General features: G+C 43.1%; 1 protein-coding gene across 1 annotated transcript in view; it reads left to right on the forward strand.

The window, feature by feature from the left end:
- Nucleotides 1-22,550, forward strand: part of LOC136859064 (uncharacterized) — a 792,234-nt gene that overhangs the window by 320,499 nt on the left and 449,185 nt on the right. The window contains exon 28 of the mRNA XM_068225768.1: nt 129-316. Within this exon, the coding sequence (XP_068081869.1) occupies nt 129-316 (188 nt within the window). The remainder of the gene's footprint in view (nt 1-128; nt 317-22,550) is intronic.

The raw sequence follows: 22,550 nt of genomic DNA on the forward strand, positions 1-22,550 counted from the left end.
GACTTCATTTTTGTATGGATTTGGCTTTGGTCTCCATTTTTTCCCTTCAAAGTTTAGCATTGTTTATATAAGAATACTAATGACAAATATCTGAGGCGTTCGTAAGTTGCTGTTAACTTGTGTTACAGGCCTTCGCCTTACGTCTGTTATCTCCGTATTACGAACGAGTGGGTTTTGAATATCATGAAGAAGAGGACCATTTGCGCAGCATTGTTCGCCCTGAACTTCTATTTTGGGCTTGTCTTCTGGGACATATGCCATGTATGCGGGCATCCTACGGGCTTCTGACAATGGCAAATACTTCTAAAGGAAACAGGTTAGCTTTTTATATACGCAGAGTTAGCCAAAAATATTGTTACATGTAAATGACTTCTAAACCAAACCAAACCAAACCAACCCCAAACCAAACCAAACCAAACCAAACCAAACCAAACCCCATGTCACTAACGCCCTTGAAGGGCCTTGGCCTACCAAGCGACCGCTGTTCAGCCCGAAGGCCTGAAGATTGCGAGGTGTTGTGTGGTCAGCACAACGAATATTCTTGGCCGTTATTCTTGGCTTTCTAGACCGGGGCCGCTATCTCACTGTCAGTTAGCTCCTCAATTCTAATCACGCAGGCTGAGCGGACCTCGAACCAGCCCTCAGGTCCAGGTACAAATCCCTGACCTGGTCGGGAATCAAACTCGGTGTCTCCGGGTAAGAGGCAGGCACGCTACCCCTACACCACGGGGCCGGCAAAACTTCTTAACCATTGAAGGTACAGTATATACAGTATATGCCGTTTACATATCCTTAAATTATAGAAAACGGTTCGTAGAAAATCAGTACTACGCTTTTTCGTGGGATGATTTAATAACTGAGATATCGATACAACTTAATTTTTTAGCGAAACTGTACTAATTAATACAGCTGGCATATACGTTCAAACTATTAAAAGTACAATGAATTGTTTCTAAAATTTAAAATTCTGGCTTGAAATGGATGTAAATGTTTTGACATAGGTACCGGTACCGTTATGTGAAAGAAAGTCTGATCGCGAGCCACATCATAGGCCTACAGCGTTCAATTGCGCAAGGTCAGGCAATACATTCCAGATGTACTGGCATTTATTTGCCGTTACCAGGCAACGCAGCGTCGTAGTAGGCTGTCACGAATTTTTTTTTTTTTTTGTAAGTCATATACGTACCTTGCCATAAAAGTTTTCGTAGAACAAACTAATTATAGTAGGGAAAGCAGGGTTTATGTTCTCTAAAGAAATATGAATATTTGTGTTAAAGGAGCTTAACCAAATCTTTTGTTGTTGCGTTATAACAGGAACTTACCAGTTTATCGTTGTACAGCTCAGGATTATTTATTTACTGTGTTCTCAAAACAGAGGGAATAGAGCTTTCGTTACGTTTTTCGTAACACAAGCGCTTATTTCACAAATTTCATCCTCGTTTTCCCTTGCTCTACTAAAGCCTTGAAATCAAGGGATACATCACATTGCATTTACGAGACATGCCCATGACGGCCAAGATCGATGCTGTGCTGCCCGGTAACGACAAACATCAGCGTCAACATACAATATCTAGAATATATTGCCACCGAGCTCGATAGCTGCAGTCGCTTAAGTGCGGCCAGTATCCAGTATTCGGGAGATAGTAGGTTCGAACCCCACTGTCGGCAGCCCTTAAAATTGTTTTCCGTGGTTTCCCATTTTCACACCAGGCAAATGCTGGGACTGTACCTTAATTAAGGCCACGGCCGCTTCCTTTCCACTCCTAGCCCTTTTCTGTCCCATCGTCGCCGTAAGACCTATCTGTGTCGGTGCGACGTAAAACAACTAGCAAAAAAAAAAAGAATATATTGCCTATCATTGCGCTATCCAACGCTGTTTTAATGCGTCTCCCCATCATACCTTCAAATGGCATGTTAAAAAAATTACCTCTATTTCAACAAGTAATTGTCCGATTTTGAAAATGCATACAACAATTTGATATCCTATGTCAGCTGTATCAATTAGTACAGTTCTATTTAAAATGAAGTTGACCGAGCTCGATAGCTGCAGTCGCTTAAATGTGGCCAGTATCCAGTATTCGGGAGATAGTTGGTTCGAACCCCACTGTCGGCAGCCCTGAAGATGGTTTTCCGTGGTTTTCCATTTTCACACCAGGCAAATGCTGGGGCTGTACCTTAACTAAGGCCACGGACGCTTCCTTCCCATTCCTAGGCCTTTCCTGTCCCATCGTCGCCATAAGACATATCTGTGTCGGTGCGACGTAAAACAAATAGCAAAACAAAAAAAAATGAAGTTGATATCAGTATCTTGGTTATTAGTCATCCCACGGGAGAAACGTATTACCTATATTTTTAAGAGGCCCTCACTACCATTTTAGAGTAAGAAATTAGTTTATGGATAACTTCAACAGATTGGAAGTTATTAAGCTGTGACATTTTTTGACCAACCCTGTATGCTTGAAGATCTTTCAAGATTTCACGGATAGGTCTCAGAATAGAGAGTATGTTCTTTGTCAACTCATATAGCTTAGTTCCGGAAAAGAGAGAAGAAACCTGAAAATGATGATAACGATTGTTTGGCTCCTTGGCTGAAAGGTCAGCGTAGTGGCTTTCGGTACAAAGGACCCCTAGACCGATTGCCGGCCGGGCCGGGAATTTTAACCTTTAGCTAATCAAGGCCGAACCCAGGGGAAGGTTAAAGTGGTTCAAACCCCCTCCGAAATAAAAGTGAATTTGACAAATTTAAACAGCATATACAGTTTTAGAAATAGCTTACAGTAAATTGGAAATATTATAAAAACAAACATTTGCATTGAATTTTAACTATGAAATCTGCGCCATCTTTAAATGTTTCTCTTGGAATATAATTAGCAAATTTATTGGAAATTTTAATTTTGGTGAGATATATGGATTGTTTGTTTTTTATGTTCTTAATACATCCTTCACCATAAAAATACATTTCTATAAACGTATAGAAATACTTCCATGTTATCGAGCCGCTACAGCATTAAAAAATGAATCAAATATCTAAATAGTTTAATAGAGTGAAACATGTTACCTCTATTTTTAAACAAATGACAGAAATCTTTATGTCGCACTGCACGCACCTGTCAAAGCACGTTCTGCCTACCAGACCGCTATGAATTTACCTTTCTACTTCACCCGTTGAGTTGTAAATGGTACTGCTATAAAACTGTTTCAGACTTTTCTTCTATAAAAAATAAGTAAATACGTAAAAAAATAAAAAAATATTTGCTATAGTTTTTGTTTTCGGACCCCCCCCCCACAAATCCTAACCTCCTCCGGAAAATATTCCTGGGTACGGCCTTAGTCTTTATACACATTCATATTTACGCACAATATATCACATTACTAACCACCACAGAAAAAAGAAATATTGTATACATCATCCCACATAGGATCGAAATTGGAAAGGGCATCGGGCCGTAAAACTAGGTTTAATTTATATGAATAACGACCCAAGGGGATTTAATATCAATTCTTTTAAAGAAGCAAAACCTCGTGATAACTAAGGAAAGTTTCCAGAATTCCTCACTCATCCAAGCGTATTAAATCATGGTAAAATCTGGAATTACTCTTACAAGAACACGTCTGTCATGTATTAACATTTCCGAAGTCCTGTTCTCTGAAGCGATTACTGATAAAGGAAAACTTAAAAATTCAAAACATTGTAAAGCTGTCTCAATTGGACACTTAGGGGACTCGTAGAAAATGTAATTCACTCCAGAACCGTAAACAGTCTCACAAGGACTTGGCAGAATTATCGTACAATTCAACGGCCAGCTCAATTATACGAAGTGAACGAAAACATGACAGCTTACATTGTTCATTTTTAGTGTGTGCTAGGACAGATTGTGAGCTATACTATACCAAGAACTATAATTTACTAAAGAGTGCAGCACATAAACAGATTAGCATCAGGAAAGGTACCCTGCCGTAACACTGGGCTTATCCCATATTAAGTAAAAAGGAATAGTTCAGAGAGGAGAAGACGGCACAAAAACAAATACCTAGGTACAGTATGTCTAGTTTGAAATATGTTTGGAAGAAATAGCTAAAGGCCAACACTCAGTGTCAATATACAGGTTCGGCAGTACTTGGTACATTGAACTTACAATACATCAAAATAAAGAGCAACTCAAACAGTTTGTTCTACAAGTGTTCGTTCCTGTGCGCATGCACTGGTTTCTCTGTCTTCCGTTAGAAAGCTCTTTCGTACCTGTATGCATACAATGGTTCCTGTATCTAGTAGCTACTAGCGCTAGTAGCAAAGATGGTGACTGGAGAATAGAAATATTTTTGAGTTCTACAGTTTGCAAAGACTGAATCTGTAGTTACAGTGCAACGTGCATTGTAATCCTCCAAGTAATATATAAAGCCATAGATGGTATCATAAGTTTGAAGACACCGGCTGTCTTTCCAAAGGGAAGAGTACGGGTACGTCCAAGATGCGCGCTGGTTGTCTTAAGTCAGACAGTCGGCGCTGACTGCGGCAGGTGGGATGTGGCCATTATGAAAGCTGGTTGTCAGCGCTCACAGAGCTGCCACAAAAGAAAGATATGAGATACAACTGATCAGTGTAGCATGGAACTAACAAGAGAACAGGCTGCATCTCTATTGCTGCTAACTGACAATGTTACAACCAAGTTAAAACGAATGAGAAGTGATATACATCCAATTAATGAATTAAGATCTATTTACGGGGCGTCCAAACACCTCTTTCCACAGTTACTTGCTGACAAAAACAGGTTTTCGAATATTTCAAAATGAGTTCGGATACGTTTTATTATATTTTGTTAAACATTGAACACAGGCTTATGACGAACTGGGCGAATTACCACAAAACCCCTATTCAAATCCTCGATATCCATCGTTAACAAAATGTCAAACATACTCAACACGAAAATCAACAGCCTGCGCGGCAGGTTGTCTGAAACCAGAATGAACTAATCATTCCGGTAAACATCTGAGTCAGACTACCAGTGCGCAGGCTTCCTGCGCGCAGGTGCATTATGGCCAGTCCCGCTTTGCAACAAAGGATATACTTATGCCGACTCGGCGCCGACAGTCTGACTCAGAAAACCAGCGTGCATCTTGGACGTACCCTACCGGACGACCAACAAAGGAAGCACCAGTTGAACGTGTCAGAGAGTCCTTCACACGTAGTCCGAAGAAAGCAGTTCGGAGGGCTAGTCGTGAATTAGCAGTTCCGGTGACGCCAGTGTGGAGAGTTTTAAGGAGGCGCTTCAAACTACGTCCTTATCGTTTACAGTTGGTACAAGCTCTAAGGCATACAGAAATACGGCTTACGTGCCTACATTGCAAGGGATATGTTGCTGCATGATGATGAAGATTTTCTGGATTGTGTTGTGTTGATGGTGAATCGACATTTCACCTAAGTGGGCGTGTGAACCATCATAATGTGCGCACCTGGGAATCAGAAATTCCCGACAGGATGAAACTGGTGTCTTCATGTGCTTGAACAATGGCTCTTTCCTCAGTTACAAGAAGCGGAAGCAGAGAAAACTTTATTTGGCTCCAAGATGGTGCACCGCCTCATTGACATAACTCTGTACGCGATTTGTTAAACGACGTTGTACCCAACCGCTGGATTGGCTGCAAGGGGCCGGATGACAGAACTTATTTTGCATGGCCTCCACATTCACCTTATCTGACGCCATGCGATTTTTTTTTGCTAGGGGCTTTACGTCGCACCGACACAGATAGGTCTTATGGCGACGATGGGATAGGAAAGGCCTAGGAGTTGGAAGGAAGCAGCCGTGGCCTTAATTAAAGTACAGCCCCAGCATTTGCCTGGTGTGAAAATGGGAAACCACGGAAAACCATCTTCAGGGCTGCCGATAGTGGGATTCGAACCTACTATCTCCCGGATGCAAGCTCACAGCCGCGCGCCTCTACGCGCACGGCCATCTCATGCGATTTTTACCCTTGGGAATTCATCAAGGATCGTGTGTTTGGACATCCGCTCCCAGCTGACCTAATCGATTTTAGAAACAGAATTGAAGCGGCTGTTACAACAATAATTACTCAAGACACACTGAGCAAGGTGTGGGACGAACTCGGCTATCGACTCGGTATGTGCCCTGTGGAGAATGGTGCTCACATTCAACACTTGTAGGACAAACTGTTTGAGTTGCTCTTTCACTTGATGTATTATTTACAAATGTGAGTTCAATGTAATAAACACTACACAGCCTTCAAACTCCGACATTCATTTTGAAACACTCTGTATTGTAAAATACTGTACGCACAGCAGAATATGCAGCCCTTCCCTGCCCCAGAAAAATGTATAGTGTACACTGATGCATTCTTTTAATTAACAGTCTGACTTTGTCAGCGCGGATATACACGGTATTTCACCTAATATATTCCCTTTAAATATAGTGTAAACAGTTGAATTATCTGTACTCTTTTCTCGGAGGTAATTAGTAATAATAGTAATAATACAGTCGACAACAATTTTCTCATATAAAGTCATACATTTTTATTCTTAGATGAAACTATCCTAATATACAACACACAAAATAATTCATCATTCTTGTCTGGGTTTAATGGTAAGTTTTGAAATAGAACAAGTACTGCTGCTGAAAATAGTTTAGAAATAGTCACAAGTCCAACACACCCAAGATCAAAGAAATAAAAATGAAACGAATCGTACCAGTAAAACGATGTAAAGACCGGGCGAGTTGGCCGTGCGGTTAGGAGCGCGCAGCTGTGAGCTCGCATCCGGGAGATAGTGGGTTCGAACTCAACTGTCGGCTGCCCTGAAGATGGGTTTCCGTGGTTTCCCATTTTCACACCAGGCAAATGCTGGAGCTGTACTTTAATTAAGGCCACGGCCGCTTCCTTCCCATTTCCAGGCCTTTCCTGTCCCATCGTCGCCATAAGACCTGTCTGTGTCGGTGCGATGTAAAGCAACTAGCAAAATAAAAATAAAAATGTAAAGCATCGTGCATGGAACAACCTAACATTCATCGTATCGCTGTATTAGTAAAAGCTACCTTGAATAGTTGCGTATTTATGCTGTAGAATGCTTTCCATCGTAAGTATTTCCTTTCTTTGTTAGGGCTAGAAATTGTTATTCGGATGTTGGTAGTTTATATTTTTAAAATGCATTGGCGTGAGCTTTAAAATTGTAATGGAACTCTCTATGTCCAAGAAGGTGTAAAGGAGGTATAGTAGCGAGAAGATTAATATTAAGCGTTCGCCTGTTCTTTTTGCCCTCTGTTACTTTCTAACCAGTAGCCAAACACATATATCTGAATACTGTACTTTCGGAGGACCAATGCACTGAAGCGATTACAATTATTTTAAAAAAGTACAAAAATTCCAGTAGGCCTAACTGCAATTCTGTCTCAGATGGACTCTTAGGGGACTAGAAGAAGTCTGATTTAACACTGAGATGCTTTATGGTACCTATTAATCATAATAATATTCCGCTTCGAAACAAAGAAATTCAGAGAAAAAGAGAGTGTCGGTCTCCGGAGTTCAAAATCGCTGGTACATAGGTAAGCACATATTTGAAGGGTCGTTGGCATGTAAAAGTTCTCTCGCGGTCTGGGCAGCTGAGATGATAGAACGCTGGACACTGCACTTCACTTCTCCTGCAGCAGGGATGTCAATTTGCACAGCATATTAAGTTGCCGTTGCAGCTCCTTTTTTAAATACGGCCTTACCTAGTTTTATGATACATAGATTCTGTGACTGGAATTTCAAGGTAGGTTTCAGCATGAAAGGTGTGATACATCCCTTGTGAACACGGAAGGTGTTCAAATACACTTAAGAAAATGGAAATTGCAACACCATGAAGGCATTGGTCGTTTGTGTGGATTTTCAAGATATGGAACGATGCCATGTAGGTATGTAAACGATCAAAGTTTCAGACCCATTGGATTGCTGCTACAGGTCTCCCCACGTGATTGGTCACGGTGGAATCAACTCCAGTATACAGACTCTGGTGTAGCGTAGTTGACTTGCAGTCTGTGCAGTGGAGTGTTCCCGTCAAACATGCCTCGATGACAGAGAAGAGCACGCTATCAACAACTGTCGCCGTTTGAGAGGGCTCGGATAATTGGGCTGTATAAGGCTGGATTATCGCTAAGGACTGTCGCTGCACGTGTTGGCCGATAGGCATCTACTGTGTGTATGGCAGCAGTGGTCAAATGAAGGTACCCCACACTCGTAGACCTGGCACAGGCCCAGCGCGACAGACAACTGTGAGAGAGGATCGCCGCATCATTCGGATGGCCCGGATGGAACCCCATTGCAACAGCAGCGCAAATTCGAGCAGCTGTGGCACCCCACGCTACACATCAAACAGTTGATAATCGCCTGCTTGCAGCTGGCTTACGAGCCCGTGTCCCTGCAGAAGGTGTTCCATTGACCCCACAACAGCGACGTGTAAGGCTGGCCTGGTGTCAAGAAAGATCGACGTGGGTCGACGAATGGCATAGGGTCGTCTTTAGTGATGAATCGCGCTTCTGTCTTGCCCGCAGTGATCGCCGGAATCGTGTGCGCCGACGTACCGGGGAGAGGGGCCACCCAGATCTTATTGTCGAGAGGCACACAGGGCCAACACAAAGCATTATGGTCTGGGGAGCTATTGGCTTTAATGTGAAATCACAATTAGTGCTTGTTGAGGGCACTATGACTGCTCGACAGTACGTTGATAGGGTACTCAATCCAGTGGTTGTCCCTATGATGGCGAACATTGCTAATGGGATGTTTCAGCAGGACAATGCCCGGGTTCACAAAGCACACATCTCCAGAGAAGCTCTCCACGACATCACAACCTTAGAATGGCCCGCCAGAACCCCGGACCTCAGTCCAATTGAGCATGTGTGGGACATGATGGGTCGGCAACTGGCCAACCGTCCTCAGCCACCAACAACTCTGAAACAACTGACCCCTGCAGTGCAGCAAGCATGGGCCACAATTCCTCAGGAAGCGATCCAGGGCCTTATTGACTCCATGCCTCGACGAATTCATCAATGTATTGCAGCTCGTGGTGGGCACATCCTGTATTGATTGTTGTCCAAACTTGCGGTCAGAGGGACCTGAAAGTGTAATAATCGACTCGCAACCGAACACTTGTCCTGCATGTTCAATTTCAGCAATGTAGCACCACTCCTTCTGGGTGCTGAAATTTCAATTTTCTTCAGTGTATATGAGCCTCATGTTATTAGATTTATTGCCATGCATAGGAACTCCTGCGGCACAAAATTCTCGCACTTCAGTGGCTCCAAAAACAGTAAAATAGCTAGTGGGACGTAAAACTATAACTATTATTATTATTATTATTATTATTATTATTATTATGAAATATCTCCGCTAATACCTGTAAAATTTCATTTTAAGAACTGAGCAATAGTCTTCGCAATAAAATTCCGGTTCTTCAGCCATCTGGTAGAATTAAACAGAACGTGGGAATTGATTCGGAGAAAGTGTCACATCAAAATGCTTGAACGCGGTAGCGAAGGTCATGTGATTATTATTAATTTAATTTGCGTCAGATTTAGTCAACCCTTTACAGATATTTCTAAGGAATTTCCTCTCTTTCATTTGGATCCTCTCTACCTCACTGCGGTGAGTGACAGGCCAAGCCTTAAGCACCATATAGGGCTTCTGGACACACTGCTATGGTGTAGTGACGGTATTTAGCCAGCTATAAGATCGATCTGGACTGATAAGTGGATTTGCAGAGATGAAATGCTGTTTCGTTGCGTTTAGCCTGATGTTTCAAAGCTTATTTCTTCGATGCAGTAAAGGAAATGATCTTTTCAAGATTTAGTATCCAGAAATGTTTTTCGAAAGACATCGGGAGACCTACAGCTTCAGCTATTTCAGCTATCTGGAGGAGGACGATGTTGAGGTCATCTTTTTTCTTTACAATTTGTCGCACCGACACAGATAGGTTTTATGGCGACAATGTGATAGGAAAGGCCTACGAGTAGGAAGGAATCGGCCATGGCCTTAATTAAGGTACAGCCCCAGCGTTTGCCTGGTGTGAAAATTGGGGACCACGAAAAACCATCTTCAGGGCTGCCGACAGCGGGGTTCGAACCCTCTATCTCCCAGCTGCGCGCCCCTGACTCATCCGGTTTTAGGTCATCTGCAATTAGGACTATATTATCTGCAAAAGCAAGGTAGTTGATGTGCACTGCTTTAGAACCAGCGCCCAGTCTAATCCCATTAATGGGTAGTCTGTTTCTCCACTCGCTGATGGACTTTTCAACAACACGGTTGAAAAAAGTATGTGAGCCCATCGCCTTGACCAACACCAGTCTTAATCTCAAAGGGTCTAGAGATTTCTCCAATAAATTTAATTTGTGAATAGGTGTTATTCAGAGTTCGCGTATATCAAAAATACTGAATCGGTTCACTGAGGCATAAGTCTTCTTGATATCAACAAAAGTATCTACTGCTGATAATACTCTTTACTGAAAAAAATTTGTTTGTTCCAGGAGCGCAATTTTACAGATCAACAAAATATTCTAGGTTCTTTCCAACACGGGCCCTGTACCAGTACATGGTCTCCTTGCGCATGCGCAATACGAAAAATCCTTTCCAACACAGTCAAAATTGCGTTCATGTATTCGTCCGTGTACTGCAGTCAGGCGTTCCAACTAACTCTTCGCATCGATCCCTGGCGGTCGGAACTAGTCCGTAGTCTAAAGCATGTACTGAGCCGTACATTTCTGTGACATGCTCAAAAACACTATATCGTTGCCTCCTGCTGTATGCTGATTTCTTTGGAGTTCCTTAATCAGCTGTTTTTATGCACATTCCGCGCTCTTCTCCCATTAATACATTAATCAGCTGTTTGGTTACTGAGGTTAGGATGGATAGTGACGACGATTTTTTTACACTCTTCATCCAGTGAAGAAGAGGAGGTACTATTTTTTGCAAAAAAAGATATGAAAATTACTTAGGTGACGGCAATTAAACATCTTTCTTTAGTTATTTATGTATTGTGTTACGTTAGGCCTAGAGTATGTCGGGGAGAGATGGCGCACATTTTGTAATGATCGTGCAGCAAGTCTTCGCCAATATTTCGATTAGCTTATTTTTATGCTAGACGTCATTCCTTGTATCTCTCCTCACTGCTTTTTGAAGGAAATGGTCTTAATGTAAGTAGATTACAGACATAGGTCGTTTATTTGAATGTGTGTCACCTGCGCCATCTCTCCCGTAGTGTCCGGGTGAGATGGTGTTATGTAGTTGATATGATAAGGAGGGAAGAAATTAAGAAGTAAACTATGATTACAGGTTTAATACATTTATTTACCTTATTTACATTCACTTGTCTATTACTCCTTGGTCATTAATGAACCAATTAATTATTTATACTTCAAGATTTATCCCTCAGTCCTTTTAGGATGTGTTTTTCCTTACTCTCTCTCGTCCACAGTTATTACATACGTTCTTATACACTGAACACAATTCATGCGGCCACTTGTTGCAGACGATGCATTTAATTCAATCGTCCTTCTGTTTTGTCAAATAATAGTTCTCCCAGTGCTCCACACACTTGTTGTAATCATCAAATATTGCATTATTTTGCCCATCTTGAATTATTTTAGCTGCTTCATTGGAATGCGGTTTTTCTCCTTTCCCACTCTTTCCCGTCGTGAAAGTGGTTGCAATTTTTCTTTGCACTTTGTTCTTTTCGTTCACTGAGATTTGTCTTTTGTTGGAGATATTACGCTTTAAAGTTGCATTAAAAACATGTATCGCAAACTTCGATTAGGCTGTAGCTGCTTCCTCTTCTCCATAAGTAGTGTAATTTGACACAGAATTAAACAATATATATATAGGTTATATATATTTTATTAAAAAACTGATCGGAGAATGGAAACACACTTTACACATAAATGGATATTCAAAGAATACCGCGCCATCTCTCCCGGAAATGTAGCGCGCCATCTCACCCGACATTTGGGGAGAGATGGCGCACCCCTGCCCCAGGAACTGCGTTGGCCCAACATGGCGTATATCACACCAGCATAGTTGCTCATTAACCTAGTCACCCGCCTGTGGCAATTCAAAGTTAATTTAGCTTGAACAACCCAGTCAGCGGGCTTTTATATCATGCCGTTGCAAAACTTTGAAGGTTGAGAATACGTATTTACCAGAAATATCTAGGTTTACAGGCAAAATCACTTGCACTATGTGACATAGCTTTTGTTCTCACGTACACACTGCACACACGAGAAGCAGTGGTCGAGCGATCTAGCGTGTGATTGCCGCACTGGCCTACCCTGCGCCATCTCACCCGGTGCGCCATCTCTCCCGGAAACACTGTATAGTTTATGAAGGCACAAAAGCTACCAGGTGAAATAAAATATAATTGAATAAGATGTATTTTTCAGAAGAAACTGTTCCTCAGTATAATGAAAATGAGTTTTTCGAGTATTTCCGCATTAGCTGAGGAGTTGCTCAAGATATTACAAATCGATATGAAAGAAGTGAGCATCATAAAAGACATTACGGCCAATATGGGAAAATATCGGCATTACGCCAGGTTAGTACAGTAATTGCCGTTACTCCTATTTCTTGGAGTTCATGAACCAGAATCCATTCCAACACAACCCAATCGTGTATCAATCCCGGAACCGATACGAAGTCAGCGCATGCGTATAGAGCGGTATATGGATGCGTCCATGTACTGACAACATACTGCGTGTTGGAAAGGACCTTATATTATTATTATTATTATATTATTATTATTATTATTATCATCATATGGCGAGTACCGCAAAGGTTACCGTCCTACCTGCATCCCACGTGTCGCTAAACGAGAGTACGGTCGCTGTCACACCGTCCCGTACGCCGGTTGAATACCCATGAATTTCGATGAATGGGTAATTAAATTGAAAAACATATAGTAAACAGTAACACTTACACCATTAGAGTAAGTGTCGAAAATACTCTCCCCCGGGCTACAGAAAAGTGTTGTAGCGTGTGATGATATTCTGGTTTGTTCTCTGCAATTCATCTCCATGAATCTTCAAACGTTCTGTTTGAATTGATTAAAAAAATCTACGCCACACGAATATTGTGGTGAACTATGAGCAGTACTAGACGCTTTGCTAGGAGACTAGCAATAAGCGAATATTAGAGTATGTAAATATTAATAGTGATAAAGTAAAAAAGCAACGTTCGAGGGAAATAAGTGGTAGCCAAACGCGCAGCGAGAAGGTAAAGAGCTACACAGAGGACGTGAAAAGGGACAATAGGAAAGCAAATATAAACGAGGTAAATAAATATATTTAACAATTAACAAGCAGAATAAATAAACATCTGCCATATGATATGAAACAGCAGATAAGAATTTTGCCTAATAATACCAAAAATGAAAGCTTGGAAAGCGAGCGAAATATGCCACATTTACAATATCCAAAAGTTTAATGAACATCAAGAAAAGAATTACGAACGTTGAAAGCCAGATACAATAAGAGTAAAGTATAGATAATCATGAAAGATCTCCAATGAGAGAATGCAGGGTGAGGATGAAGAAAAATACAAAAAAGGAAAAGGAAAGGAAATAAGGATCGAAAATACAGGAAATATTCACTTCGACGGGTACTATTTACAAAAGAAGTCTCACAAGCGCGGAATTAGTTACACACGTCGCAAACAGGCCATGTAAGTTATTTAAATAACAGTTCTCATTTTCCGAAGCAAAGTCCGTATTAAAAAAAGATGAATGGAGTCTGCAAGCATATCTTTAAACGCCGGAATAAGCTGGCAAGAGCAAAAGTGGGTAGAGGCGAGATAGTCTAATGAAAATTTTAAAGTCCAAAAAACAAGTTCACAGTTCTTGCTCACCAAGCAGTCGGCAGGTATTAGCACAGATGTTCGGTACTCTACCAATCCGAAACGAAGACAGACTCATTTGTGACAGGTGGAGCCCGAGAATATAAAGCACAATGGAAAAGTCTAGACGTATACGGAAAAAGAAAGCCAGCATGTTCCAGAAACACAACGTCACAATCACGTGTCTATATGTGTTGCACAGGCTCGCGCGGCATAGGAGGCGAAGATCGCTGCAACTTGAGGGAGATGACGTCATAGTCACATGTTCAGCAGAGTAGATGACAGCGGGCGAGCACAGCAGTAGAGACTAGTGGTGGGGACGGAGCGGTACGAAGCGGAGCAGTTGTTGTGACGTCATCACCCGGTTGTACCGAGTGAACTATCGAGTGAATGTAATGTGGCGGCACGTTTAAATACGTTATTGGTATGGCAACGTAAATTCATTGCCCTTTTCTCACAATATAACTGTTTTGCTGAATACAGCAATGTTGTTTTCTGCTGGAGAAGCCGACCTACTCATTTCATCCTTGTAATGCCTCTTGATATGGTCCCACAAATTGAATACGCCACCACCCGTCGCGCAAATGCGGCCGCAAAATTTTCATTTTGCTGATTTTTATCATCATTAATTTCAAAGAAGTGTCATGCATCAGACGGTTTTCGTGGCATTTGTGGTAAAAATGTCTGTAAAAATTTATTCAGTTCCTTAAATATTCTAAAACTTGAATACCATGTAAAATGGGGATAAATATCAAACTAATATCACAATATTATTATCCAATATACTTTGCATTGTCTACAAAACACAAAAAGCGGAGGAAATATACACGCAAATTACGAAGCACAGACTGAATACAGGTGCAATAATCTTACACGGGGAGGCCACGACGTTCGGATCACGGAGCATCTTCAAACAATGTAGACATTTAGTAGTCCATTAGGACAAGATAACGTGCAAGTAGTACTGTAAGTTGTATTACTAAGGCGTTCTCGAGAAAATCGCAAGAGAAGTTTTCGCGTCGAATATGTAGGCTACCGGTGCATTGATATCGTGAGGCCGAAACGGCGGTGGTCGAGTGGTTGGTAGGGTTGGGCATACCGGAACATTCAGTTGTTCCGCAACATTAGGAGCTTGGAGGCGGAGCGTTTCGGTACAGAGTGCCGCCACACGGGACGCGGGACTGTAACTGCATAGTAGAGAGAGAGAGGCAACATGACATCCTCCGCGTCAGCTGGAATGTGCCTGTACCGAACGTGCTGTGTTGAAGGCCGCACTAGATAAGCTAGTTGGCCTTGGCTGTGTGCAGTGGGCACTTGGGACACGGGGCTGTAACTGCGCAGTATAGAGCGTTCCAACCTTAAATTGCAGTACAGCAGTAATGGGATAATTCCGTCTCTTTCCTTCTCTCATGTTTTGCGGATAGCGCTGTCCTACTCTAATGCAGCGGGTTTGCCAAATATCCGTAAATCAGAATGTTATCGGTTAAAATGGGTAAATATCGTGTTATGTATAGAATTTCAAGGCGCATTCGATGCCGTTAACAAACAAAATGTAAAAAAATACTTTAGTGTGAAAATGGAAATATAATGGAAAGTTTCGCCAAATGCAAAATCTTCATTGCATAGAACTTTTTATGTCATAACTCCTATTTTATATTCATTACTTTCCTAATTTTTTCACTACTGGTAAAGAAACATTTCAGCTCGATGTAGATAAGTTTATTTTTAAATTTAAATAATAACAAAATGCAGTATATGCGTTTATTTTCAGTCATGTTCAAGGAATTTTATGTGCAGGCACGAAAAAGTCAGTCGCTGGCCAGCGTCTTTCCTATTGAATTTGCATGGGGGGTCAAAGCGAGGCAAATGGTCTTCAGATATGGAAGTTATTTTTAAAACAATCCCGAAGTTCCTATCTTGCTTAGTTCTTAATTTGTGACAGGAAAAATATCTCCTTGAATTTTGGTTTCGCGCGTGGCTCGGCTGGCTGGCTGTCTGTCTGTCTAGCTGAAGTACCGGTAGTGATCTTCCAAACATGTGCTTTAAACATTTCCAGACAGCAGCATGCAGTGCAGTGCTCATTTCGTCAGTAGTATGTATAATAGTGATTAAATACATATCAGTGACATATGTACAATTCTTGAGGGAAAGTGTATTTCGTTTGTGTAGTTCGTGAGTTCGTGCTCGTGCTTGAGGATCTAATTTCGAAGAAAAAGTGCAGAAGGATCATGGCGTGGTTAAAGCAAAGCAAACGGTCGTCGGATATGGAAGTTATTATTAAATCATACCATTCATACCTCAAGTCCTTATCTCGTTATCTCTTAATTTATGACAGGGAGAACGTCTCGTTTGTTTACGTTTCACGAGTGACTCGGCTGGCTGAGCTTTTAAATATACTGACAGTCGTGTGCAGTGGTGTTCATTTAATCAGTATTATAAGATTGATTAAATAAAGGTCAGTGATATATATATATATATATATATATATATATATATATATATATATATAATATTTAATGGCGTGTGGCCTCCGAAGAGGACGAGTGCAGGTCTTTCGAGTTGATGCCGCATAGGCGACCTGCGCGTCTATAAGAATCGCGCCCTACCTGTGATGAATTCTAATGCTGAAGACGGCACACACACCCAGCCCCCGAGCCATTGGAATTAACCAATGAAGGTTAAAATCCCCGACCCGGCCGGGAATCGAACCCGGGGCCCTCTGGACCAAATGCCAGCACGCTAACCATTTAGCCATGGAACCGGACAAGATCAGTGATGAATGTATAGTTCTTGAGGACAAGTGGATTGTGTTTGTTGTGTTTGTGTAGTCTGTGTAGTTGTCAGTTCGTGCTCGTGCTCGTGCGGGGGGGTTCTTAGTTCGAAGAAAAAGTGCAGAAGGATGTACAATGGATCGCCAAATTAAAAAGAAACGTTCCGTAGGTAAACTCAGGGGAAAAGAACGCAATATTTTAATGAGTGTCCTGGATTATTTTTTATAGTCTATCCCGCAACAACAACAAAAAAAGCAAAAAACAGAAGGACGGCAGAAAAATGCATGGAAAATTAAATACGATGAAATTTTGCGAAGTGGAGTGCGTCGGGTGGTTCACTCTCTTTTATTTGCTAACATACCACCGACATTGAACGTGATTTTGAGTCGGGTAAATGGAGAAGATTCTTTGCCATGATTTTCCAAAACTACGTTGTATCGCTCTTACATGATATAAGCTTCCGTTATTTAAGACGGGGTAATAAAGCAGCTTTCATTGAAACCGATGAAATTATTAATTGGAGGGACAGATATCTCAGGGAGATAAAACGTTTGAGGGCACAAAATAAAGTTATAATTTACACAGATGAATCGTGGGTAAATATTGGGCAGACAGTGACAAAAGAATGAAAGGATACGACAGGGAAAAGTGCACGGCAGGACGCCATTGAAGGGGTGAGTTCGGGACTTAGGCCACCGAAAAGCCGAGGACCGTGATTTGCCTTAGTCCACGCGGGTAATGAACATGGTTTTGTTCCAAATGCTGAACTAACATTTTTATGCCATAAAAACATACGACAACTGGGCAAATTACGTGAAGGAAGTAAAGAAAAATGAAAGAGATTAGTGGAAAGCAGACGAATTACAGGACGATGTCGACGATAAAAAGTTTTTAATACGACGTTCTTCATCGTCCGGATCATTCTCAAGTTCATCTCCCGAACCCGGTTCATCCAAAGCGGGAACATTGCATTTCACTCTGTCGGGTTTTATTCTAGTAAAAAAGTCCCAAACAGGACTTCTGTGCGACATCATGGAAACTTTACCGTCTTTTGTACGGTATATATTCCTAGACTTCAATAAAAACACACTTATAGAACAGTTAAACACAAAACAGAACACATTAAGTTATTCGCATGTACCGATTTACTACCGAAGGCCAGTGGCAGGCTGCAACGGAACTCACAGAACGAAGAGGATATGACAGAACACGGAACACTCCAACACGAGCAGCACATGGCGGGACTGGCGGCGGCACGGGCACACTGCACTTCCGTCTAGCGCCTGACACTCAGGAGCCGTCATGAGCCGTCATCGGCTATATCCGCTGTCACTTGACTCATGGTGCCGAACGCATCGTGTCGTCACAGGTCCCGCTTACCTTTGATTACTGCGAATCTCGAAGTGAAACCAATTAAACTAGTGTATTATTTAATTGTAAAATAGCCAAGTATAACTTCGTGTGCCCAGTATGTTCTACCCGTACTTCCTTTTATTATACACAAGGCTTTCTTTTCTTTCTTATAGTGTACGCATTCTCGAAGATCCCGCGTGAAAATATGCTTTCAATAAGTAATCTGTAGCTTGCGGTAATGAGGTGAAGTTTGTTAAAACGTGAACTTGAGTTTCTTTCTTTCAGAATTTTCAGTGAAATTATTACTTAAGCTAGTGTATTATTTAATTATCAAGTAGTTGCGAATAACTTGGTGGGCTCAGTATGTCAGAATGTTCTACATCCTTTAATTATAGGGAAACTTGAATCGTCATTTTAAGACGAAAAATTCAGGTGAAGAAGTGATATTTACAAGTCATGTAGATGTGTTTCATAATAATATTAGCGACTTAGTTTCTCTTTAAGGTGTTAGAAATAATGAATGTGTATCATGTAGCATTAGAACCGATTACAAATTGAGCACGCGATAGCATTGTGAGCGTTCAATTATATCACTGAGCCTGTAATTCTGTTCACAATACACTCTGAACTCGAGGAAAGTGAAAATCATAAGTTCTGAAAAGCTCAAGCACAGGGAGAGTGTGGTGGCTAAATATCCTGCTACGACGATCATGCACGAACTTAGCCGATAAAAATGAAATGGCGTATGGCTTTTAGTGCCGGGAGATTTCAGGACGGGTTCGGCTCGCCAGGTGCGGGTCTTTTGATTTGACTCCCGTAGGCGACCTGCGCGTCGTGATGAGGATGAAATGATGATGAAGACAATACGTACACCCAGCCCCCGTGCCAGAGAAATTAACCAATGATGGTTAAAATTCCCGACCCTGCCGGGAATCGAACCCGGGACCCCTGTGACCAAAGGCCAGCACGCTAACTTAGCCGATGACGGCTCCTGAGTGTCAGGCGCTAGAACAAAGTGCACACTGCCGGTATCGACAGTCAGCTAGTAGCCGAAGGGGAAGGGCAGTGCGTAGTGGCGCTTCTGACGGGATAGCAAGTCAATATCTCAGTCTCGCTTGAGAATGTTTCGGAGCAATTGACACTCCGTGTTCCGGAACAGCGGAACATAACTGTGCACCGGCACAGAGTCCCGAAACAGGGACATAGTGCCCAACCCTAGTGGTTGGCGTTCAGGCTCAGTAATCCCTGGTTTGCTGGATCTAGTCTCGCTTGTCGTTTTTTTTTCCTTTCATATATATTACAATTCAAAGGTAATATAATGAAAAAAGGTGTATTTGCAGAACTTTTATTGGATTTCCAGTGTTATTTGGCTCTTTGCTAAAGTTTATCGTTACAAAAAATGTCTTTCTTTTTTTATTTCTTTAACTGTTGACCTTTCAAGGTCGGTTTTCCCTCGGACTCTGCGAGGGATACCACCTCTATCGCCTCAAGGGCAGTGTCCTGGAGCGCGAGACTTTGGGTCGGGGATACAACTGGGAAGGATGACCAGTACCTCGCCCAATCAGCCTCACCTGCTATGCTGAACCGGGGCCTTGTGGATGCATGGGAAGATTGGAAGGGATAGGCAAGGACGAGGGAAGGAAGCGGCCGTGGCCTTAAGTTAGGCATGGGCCTAAATCCCGGCATTTGCCCGGAGGAGAAATGGGAAACGACGGAAAACCACTTCGAGGGTGGCTGAGGAGGGAATCGAACCCCCGTCTACTCAGTTGACTTCCCCAGACTGAGTGGACCCCGTTCCAGCCCTCGTATCACTTTTCAAATTTCGTAGCAGAGCCGAAAATCGAACCCAGCCTCCGGGGGTAGCAGCTAATCACACTAACCACTCCACCACAGAGGCGGACTACAAAAATATTATTTATAATTATCAACAAGTAAACGACCAAATGCATTACGTTTTCCTGAAAATGTATGCCTGTCGTGATTTGCGAAATTCCTCATACCCGACAGTGAAATCGGGTAAGGTACCCGGAACTGCTTTTCACCTGGACGCTCTGACCTGCAATATATGTGAAAGAATATGACCAGTGTTGAAAAACAAAAACAAAAAGCGATGAGCGGGACTCGATCCAGTGATCCAGCGATTACGGAGCTTGAACGCTAAATACTCAACTGTCGCCATTTCGCGCTCGTGAGTGCAACGCACAAGTACCCTGACTGACAGAGCAAATGCAACACCAAGAAGGAGTGGTTCGAAAGGGATGAAAGTTGGGGAAAAAGCAGAGACGGCACGGACGAATAATTGATGTTTATTTCAAACCGATATGCAGGTTACACAATGCGCACGGCATCGACTCAGTAGGATGTAGGACCACCGCGAGCGGCGATGCACGCAGAAACACGTCGAGGTACAGAGTCAATAAGAGTGCGGATGGTGTCCTGAGGGATGGTTCTCCATTCTCTGTCAACCATTTGCCACAGTTGGTCGTCCGTACGAGGCTGGGGAAGAGTTTGCAAACGGCGTCCAATGAGATCCCACACGTGTTCGATTGGTGAGAGATCCGGAGAGTACGCTGGCCACGGAAGCATCTGTACACCTCGTAGAGCCTGTTGGGAGATGCGAGCAGTGTGTGGGCGGGCATTATCCTGCTGAAACAGAGCATTGGGCAGCCCCTGAAGGTACGGGAGGGCCACCGGCCGCAGCACATGCTGCACGTAGCGGTGGGCATTTAACGTGCCTTGAATACGCACTAGAGGTGACGTGGAATCATACGCAATAGCGCCCCAAACCATGATGCCGCGTTGTCTAGCGGTAGGGCGCTCCACAGTTACTGCCGGATTTGACCTTTCTCCACGCCGACGCCACACTCGTCTGCGGTGACTATCACTGACAGAACAGAAGCGTGACTCATCGGAGAACACGACGTTCCGCCATTCCCTCATCCAAGTCGCTCTAGCCCGGCACCATGCCAGGCGTGTACGTCTATGCTGTGGAGTCAATGGTAGTCTTCTGAGCGGACGCCGGGAGTGCAGGCCTCCTTCAACCAATCGACGGAAAATTCTTCTGGTCGATATTGGAACAGCCAGGGTGTCTTGCACATGCTGAAGAATGGCGGTTGACGTGGCGTGCGGGGCTGCCACCGCTTGGCGGCGGATGCGCCGATCCTCGCGTGCTGACGTCACTCGGGCTGCGCCTGGACCCCTCGCACGTGCCACATGTCCCTGCGCCAACCATCTTCGCCACAGGCGCTGCACCGTGGACACATCCCTATGGGTATCGGATGCGATTTGACGAAGCGACCAACTTGCCCTTCTCAGCCCGATCACCATACCCCTCGTAAAGTCGTCTGTCTGCTGGAAATGCCTCCGTTGACGGCGGCCTGGCATTCTTAGCTATACACGTGTCCTGTGGCACACGACAATACGTTCTACAATGACTGTCGGCTGAGAAATCACGGTACGAAGTGGGCCATTCGCCAACGCCGTGTCCCATTTATCGTTCGCTACGTGCGCAGCACAGCGGCGCATTTCACATCATGAGCATACCTCAGTGACGTCAGTCTACCCTGCAATTGGCATAAAGTTCTGACCACTCCTTCTTGGTGTTGCATTTGCTCTGTCAGTCAGTGTACATATACCACGCAAAAATTATCTTGCGATTTTCTCGAAAATGCCTAAGTAGTACGCTTTACTATTGGAACATTACCTTGTCCTAATGGACTACTAAAAGTGCACAAAGTTTGAAGATAATCCGTGATCCGAAAGTCGTGGTCTCGCCTTGTTAAACATGTGTCGTGCGCTACGCTGTGCTCTGGTCCTCCGCGATTACTTGCAGTTGTAAGCGGAAGGGATCGGTGGTGCGCTCTACCGCTACAACCGGATTACTCATCGGTATTACTCGCTCCGCTCCCAGCTCTACTAGAGACTAGAGAGTGAAAGGCCGCAGCAGAGCGGTCGAAGAAAATGCGGCAGCCGAAGGTAGGAATAACAGAGAATATGTAGTGGAGAGATCGTAACAATATACGCTGTTCAACACTTATTTCAGAAGCGTATATAAAGCAATCATGCTGTACGCTGTACGGAAACTTTTTAAAATATTGTATTTCCTCTACGGCAAAGAAAAGGTTACGTGAATAATTACAAAGCTGCGTAAACAGTCGTAATGTTACAAATAAACATCAGACACAAAAACTACAATCGACAAATCTTCAGAGATGCACGACATGTAAGGATATCCAGTTGTTTTTATCGCAGACAAGCTGTAACGATGAAATGAAATGGCGTATGGCTTTTAGTGCCGGAAGTACCCAAGGACAAGTTCAGCGCGCCAGATGCAGGTCTTTTGATCTGACTCCCGTAGGCGACCCGCGCGTCGTGATGACGATGAAATGATGATGAAGACGACACATACACCCAGCCCCAGTGCTAGCGGAATTAACCAACTATGGTTAAAATTAACGACCCTACAGGGAATCGAACCCGGGACCCCTGTGACCAAAGGCCAGAACACTAATCATTTAGGCATGGAGCCGGTCATCTGTAACGATGTCCATATGGGTCGGATGACTA

Source organism: Anabrus simplex, chromosome 1 (genome assembly GCF_040414725.1).
Source record: "Anabrus simplex isolate iqAnaSimp1 chromosome 1, ASM4041472v1, whole genome shotgun sequence".
Lineage (NCBI taxonomy): Eukaryota > Metazoa > Arthropoda > Insecta > Orthoptera > Tettigoniidae > Anabrus > Anabrus simplex.